The sequence below is a fragment of the Vanessa tameamea genome, chromosome 6 (assembly GCF_037043105.1).
Source record: "Vanessa tameamea isolate UH-Manoa-2023 chromosome 6, ilVanTame1 primary haplotype, whole genome shotgun sequence".
Taxonomy (NCBI): Eukaryota; Metazoa; Arthropoda; class Insecta; order Lepidoptera; family Nymphalidae; genus Vanessa; species Vanessa tameamea.
In genome coordinates, this window is record NC_087314.1 from 6,906,277 (window position 1) to 6,913,406 (window position 7,130).

The following is a 7,130-nucleotide window of genomic DNA, read 5'->3' on the forward strand; positions in this document are numbered from 1 at the left end:
AACAATATGTTTATTTATTTAGTAATTCAATGTAAAACCAAGCAGTGCTTGAAAATGATTTTAGACTTTTATGTAACTAAATTAATTACAAATATTTTATTAATCTTTTTTTTTCATAATCATTCTTATATAGGAAATAAATTTACAGTGTGAATTGGATTATAAAACAAACATGGCTTTAGCGATTATCTAATCATTAAAGTTTTAATAATCATTCATAAAGGCTAAATATAAAACTTTGCCTCGGCATTATTTCACGTTTATAATTGCTCAAGTAAATAAAGCGGTCATCACAATTGATTCGACCTTTAACCAACGATATTTTAATTCAAGGATCGAAAACATCAAAAACACAAATGTATTTCAATTATTTATTTTTCAAGAAAGCTTTATTACAAAAAGATAAATGTACAAAAGGTATCCTATGGCACAAGTAAGATACAGTGATTCTCATTCTTGGCTTGGCATTACGCAAATAGATGAGATCGATTATTCTGTTATTAAAAAGATGTATTTCACTGGCAAGGACCAATATTATTATTTACACGGTCATAAGTTTATACCAGTAACGTAGGTTCAGCGATCTACTTTTGTCCAAGGGAGGTTTTGGGCTGGAAGCCGTTAGGGCCAGCGGTAAATGTCACGGTGTAATGTTTGCCGTCGGGAGCGACGTAGGAGTATTGACCGGTGACAGTAAGGGCAGCGTTTTCAGACCCTGGGTTGTCAAGTTTGCCTTCCTCTTGTCTTGAGGTTCCGTCGCTGGTCTCATATCTGTTGATAGAAAATATTTCATTATATTGTGTACGCATTGTATTGAGTTTTGTTAATTGACCACTTAATGTTATGTTGTTGTTTCTGCTCACTTATGTGTGTATAAGATGCAATAGAAACGTTAGTCATCCGTTCAACGTTGCGTTGCAAAACAAAAATAAAAATATTATGTGATGTTTTTAAATGTATGTTATTTGGTTTGTTTGATTATCTCATCTTAAGAGTCTCGACGACCTAAGATTATTCTCATCTCAATAAATACGAGAGTTCAAACGTGATGTTCAAAGTTCAAAGAGAGCATCTGGCTTTGTGAAATCTTTTAAATATCAATCAAGATTATTGACATTTGACAATTTAGTTTATTTCTTAAAATAAAATACAAAAATTTGGATCCGAACAATATTGCAATGTCCATTAGAAATATATTTTTTTTAAATATATAATAAATAAATTGTAGGACGATAAGTATAATATTATTCGCTTCTTTTATATAAATATAGGATGTATTAATTGTATTTCATTATTAATATCCATTTAAGAAAACTATTCTATCTATCTATCTACTATCGTTAATTAAGAAAACTTTGTAAATTAATGTTACAAAGATTTATCAAATTACCAAGCGACAAGTGAACATTTCTTTAATAGTTTCAATGTATTACTATTTCTTCTTTTGTCTTAGCTAAAATATATACAAAATAGAATTTGTATTCATATTAGTATAAGCGTACGATATTCTTCTAGTACGATCAAAATATCAATGTCATGAATATTTTATATAGACATTTTTATTTTATTAAGGGTTTTATTTCTTTTACAAATGTTATTTATTTTTTCATACTTAATGATCAGTGCGAATAATTATAATTTAACTAATATGACTATGTTATATGCAACAAGAATAACCTTCAGTTTTTATTTCAACAACCTGAATCTAGTTTTTCGTTCATATATAAAAACGATTTTTGTATTTAATCAAATACTTAAGATTTTTTTATTACATAGAAAAAAAATCATGCATGACAATAAAAAAAATAAGGTTGTAGCACTATTTTGGTATTAGGCTAAGCAAGCTTAGACTAAATACTCCAAGCAACATGTTAATAAAATCTTATGTTAAATTTTGTATTCAAATATAAATAATAAATTTTGATTAATTTCTTTTCATAGTTTGGGAGATTTAAGTAATTGATATTTAATACTAGTATGAGAGATACGATGAGATTATAATTTATCAAAGTAACCACGAGTTTCTTAAATTTTGATCAAAGTCAAATTAAATAATGGCTTTAATCTGAACGATGATTGGTAGCCAAGGACGCAATAACTTAATCTTAGATTAAAGCTGAATCAGTTAACCGTCAGCTTAATCAATTAAATTAAATCGGGTACTAGTCTCTTCTAGTATTACTATACGATATGCCAGATTATAAAAAATAATTGTAAATCAAAGTGACATTGATAGTTTAATTTTACGTTGTTTTTAAGCTTTTCATATCAGAACTACTTTACGGTAGACGCATAATAAATATCTAAAAAAATTAAATTCCTTGAATATCTTCTAATAAGGATGTATGTATGTATATATGTATAAGATATTAAACGTAATACATATTTATCGTATCTATATGTTTAATAGATACGGCTTAGATAATTATATGAATTGTCTATTTACCTTTTTACAGTGGTTGTTTAATTTTTTTGTAAGCATTTGTCTTGAAATTGGGTTTTATGCTATCAATACAATAATAATATGTAATATATTAAGTATTCTGTACAATGAATAAAACTAGTTATGTTCAAGCAGGCAGGGTGAGCCTACTCAGCACAAATGATCATTATAAAAGGCCACAAGAATGGAAGCTTAAAATTATAAATCGTAAAATATTATATAAATAATCTTACGCAAAGCTGTATCCGTCGGGTTGGACATCGCTGTCGAAACGCAGGATTTGTACATCCTGGGGATTTTGGGGTGCTCCAGCGCAAAGCGCAGCGACGACGCACACGATTGTCACCTGGGAACAAGAATTGACGTATTGTAATAAAAAGTTATTAACGTATTTTTTTAACGCACTTACAATTAATGTTTTATGTAATGTCCTCTAGCTCGCTGAAAGAATAACGAATTATACTTGGTACTTAGAGCTGGTAGAGTTAAATGGTTTTAACGACGAGAACCAACACGATATTATTTAGCTTAAACCACATAATCTTTTAACTTTATGTGACATCTATTGTTCTCCAAAGTACTTACGACTGAGGTACACCGAAAAGTCACGACACACTTTCGTAATTGTAAAGAGCAGTTACTGACAAATAAAAAATTGCCAGTGACGTGCGTTACCTATGAGTTTTATTATTATTATTAAAATAAAAAAATTGAGACTCACGTATTTGAGCATGATGTTTGGTATTCTTCGTGAGCACAAACTAACGAATGAGTAACTACTGTATGGTCGTTCGTTTTATATGCAGTCGAAGGTGCAGCATTTGCAGTAGGCTGACATCATACGAGGATGGTACACGATCCACCACTCTCCTTTGAAGACGTCTCAGTTTTTTGTGGACGCCGTCCGCTACTAATATACAACAAAGTTACGGTATGGCAAATATAAAGAAATTGCTAAGATATGAACAGATATATCACATTATGTTGTTATATGGGTATTATAAGTAATTATATTTTATTACAGTTCGCTAATTACAAATATTTTTTAATTAAAATCAAGTGACCTCTAAGGTATATGTGTGAGAAGGACAAATTTATCTAAAAATAATGATATTACTAAAAAGCATTTTCTAACAAGAATTTGGTTACATTATTATAAATATTAAGACAATTTTAACTAAAAAAAGGAGTTTATTATAACAATGATTATTTATTCATATTCATTTTTTTCATATGTTATTTAAAAGTGGAAACATTACTTTTAAATAAATGAATGTATTTATCTATCATTAACTATTGAGGCTGCATGTAATTAAATAAATAAATATTTGTTACTTAAAGTAGAAACATCGTCTTCTTAATACTTGTAACAAGTTACTATTAAGTGTATGTCGTTACACGTAAGGAAAATCAGGGTTAATTATTTACATTAACATTTATAGTTAATTAAACTATACGAAATCTATGTATCGATTTTTTGTATGTGTCGAGTCAAGATGTAAAAATAGCCCAGTAGATAATAAAAATGGAATTTATATAAAGATATAAATTCGTTTGAATAAGTTAATCTAGTCGAGTATCACTGAAGGAAATGGTGGAATCCTGCAGGAGTCGGGTGAAGTTTTAATTCGTGTATGTCCAATAACTCACAATTAGGCCGCAATAAAGGTTCCTTTGAAAGAGAGGAGGCTTGTCCAGCAGTAGCTAGCACATACAAGACCTGTTAATTTTATTTATAGTGATTAGTTTTCAAATATTTTTTTAGGAATTTTTTATGTATGCGACCACCCTATGGAGGTACATTAGGACATCGCGGTCGCCGAGACCACCGACGCGACGGCCAGGTACCAGCAACCCTTGCGCAACTTAACGCCGCCCAACACCACACCGATCTTTCTTTATAATTTCTGTGTCTCTTAGAATTAAGAAAAGTATTAATATTATTTTATAATAATTGGTTCTGGGGGCATTCTGTGTTACAACCTCAACACATGAAGTAGTCTAATTAAATTAGTATTAATATTTGTAAAATAAGCTTGTGAATTAAAATAAATTAATTTTTAAAGTACTTTCGGTTTTTTTTTAAGTCCTTCGGCTGCGAACTGTTATCACGAGAAAAACTCGAGTCTTTTTAAAAAATAATGTTTTATTAGCACAAATAAAATTGAACAAAATAATTATTGGATAGAAAACTCGGCAAGTGTTTATGGTTCCGCTATCAAAATCGAGCTGAACTTTTGTTAATAGAATATAATTGTTTAGAAATTTAAAGTTGCTTAATCAGCGCTTAATCATTATTAATACTATCATTGCAGGGATGTAACAGCCTCCCCCCCCCCCCCCGATAGGTGAAAACTTACATTTTGTGTTAAGTTTTCATGTTGTTATTCTAATTCTTGGAATTGGAATTTCATCAATTTCTTGATCAACATCGACAAATGTATTGGGGTTTGTAACTATAGTTTTTGAGTTACATTTTAAACAATTGCCGAATTTTTTATACATCTTAATACAAATAAAACTTGAAATTAATACAATTATACAATAGATAAGTATAGGATAATGTGAATCATATTTTAAAAGTGGATTATAGCCATTTATTATTTTATCAACATCTGTTATTGGTTGTTCTTTGGCGATATCCGCAAGTTTTTCTAAATTTATATCTATTAATTTTATTGGTTTTAATTTTGTTTTAATTGAACTAAATTTCATTTCATCACAGCAAGGGTCATTAATTAAGTTGAAATCTGACGTTATAGTTTTTACAGTTATGTTTTTATTATCTCTAGCTGAGAATTCTTGGTTTTTGCAAAAGGCTTTACAGTTTGTTGGTAAGTGCAATATACCAGTACGTAATAACTTAAAATCTACTATTTGTTTCTGACTTTCAACAGTAAGCTTAACAGGTTCGGATTTAAAGAATAACCATCTATTTCCAGTTAGTTCTTGCCAGATATCGAGTTTTCCATGAATTATTTTAGTTTCACATTGTTGGGGTAATTTATATAAAACATTACTTAAAATTTATGTTTCACAAGTAGGAATATTTTGAATTGAATATACATTTAGTTTATTACAAATATAAACTTGATTAATGATTTTAACACAATCTTTTAAATCACTAAGATACATATATGTTGTCTTATCTCTACTTATAGCTATGTAATTACAATTTGGGATTATCATCGCACAGGAATTAGGGTGGTGCTTGTCATGTGGAATCGGTACAGGTACAGTTTTGTACAAACTGTATACTATTCCAGTAACAAGTTCTTCAAAAGCTAATTGTTGACTATTAGTCCAATCAAAAGGAATATCCTTTTTGAGGAGATTTGTTAGTGGTTTAGCGTACTTTGAAAATTGTGGAATGAAACGACGATAATAGGAAGCTAAGCCAAGAAAGGATTGAGTCTAATTTCTTTGGTACAATCCAAATAGGGGATGACCATGGAGATTTTGAAGGTTGAATAATGTTTTAGTTTAACATTTTCGTTATTTGAGATTTTACTTCTTTTTGTGTACTTCTGGATATCTATAAGATTTGGCACTAATCGGTTGAATAGCAGTTGTTTGAATTTCGTGTTGGATGACGTCTGTACAAGTTAATTCATCTTCTGGTAAGTGAAATATATCAGCATATTGATTACATATTTCTTTCAGGTTATCTATTTCTTCAGTGTTTAAGTGTGATGTTTGAAGGAGTTGGAACAATTGTATGCTTCTTTTAATACTGTTATTTCTTATTCGATCTTTGTTGTATATGTTATTTAATTCGGTATAATCAATTGGGAATATAGTGAGTAATAAGTTAGAATTTATTTTTAGAGGTTCATCTGATACATTGAGTACTGTTAAGTTTATTCTATTATTATTTTTTACTTGTACTATATAATTTGATACGAGTAGTGAATCGGAAATGTGCTGGTCAAATATTATTCCTTCTTTTATTTGAGGATTTTCGACGGAACATTCAATCACTGTTTCTGTACGAGGCATAATAATATAGGAAGGTTCATATGAATGATAATTTAATATTATTATCTTTTATTTCTAAGGACTCGGAGTCATAATTAATACGAAAGGCGTGTTGTATAAAAAGGCCATTGCCTATTATGTCGTTATAAGGTAAATTAATATTATCAAAAACATGGAATGTGTGAATTAATTTTAAGTCTCGAGTAAATTGTAATTGTATTGTAATTTAATTAAATTGTAATTAAGGCAACCTAAACTTTTAATAGGACTATCATCTTTTGAATCAATACCTTTTACTTTGACATCAGTATCACTTAATTGCGCAGAATTTATTATACTATTATTTTTTAAAACACAAAGGGATGATCCAGAGTCTACGAGAAAGATAAGTGGTTTTTTATTTACAGATGTTTGGAGTGTAACGTAGGGTAAATATCTTTTTTGAGTATTAATTTCATAAATTTGTTCTGTTACAGGATTAGGACCGTGAGTTTGGGGCTGATTACCCTGTCCATTGGTGTGTTTTGGTATAAGACCGTGAGTTTGGGGCTAGTTACCCTGTCCATTGGTCTGTTTTGGAATAAGACCGTGAGTTTGGGGCTGGTTACCCTGTCCGTTGGTCTGTTTTGGAATAAGACCGTGAGTTTGGGGCTGGTTACCCTGTCCATTGGTCTTTGATTTAGAATTAGTATCGACTTGGAAGGATAAG

General features: G+C 29.8%; 1 protein-coding gene across 1 annotated transcript; it reads right to left on the reverse strand.

The window, feature by feature from the left end:
• Nucleotides 1-359: 359 nt before the first annotated feature.
• LOC113393433 (endocuticle structural glycoprotein ABD-5-like) lies at nt 360-3,313 on the reverse strand. The gene is made up of 3 exons (XM_026630306.2): nt 3,165-3,313; nt 2,677-2,789; nt 360-771 (listed from the first exon to the last, which is right to left on the reverse strand). Exons 1-3 carry the CDS (start codon nt 3,174-3,176, stop codon nt 585-587), a joined length of 312 nt encoding a protein of 103 aa, XP_026486091.1. The 5' UTR covers nt 3,177-3,313; the 3' UTR covers nt 360-584.
• Between the last annotated feature and the right edge of the window lie 3,817 nt (nt 3,314-7,130).

Excerpts from the sequence above, each read along its gene's own strand:
- LOC113393433 (XM_026630306.2), bottom strand. Across the intron at positions 772-2,676 it reads CCCGACGGATACAGCTTTGC|ATATGAGACCAGCGACGGAA; the intron begins GTAAGATTATTT and ends TTCTATCAACAG.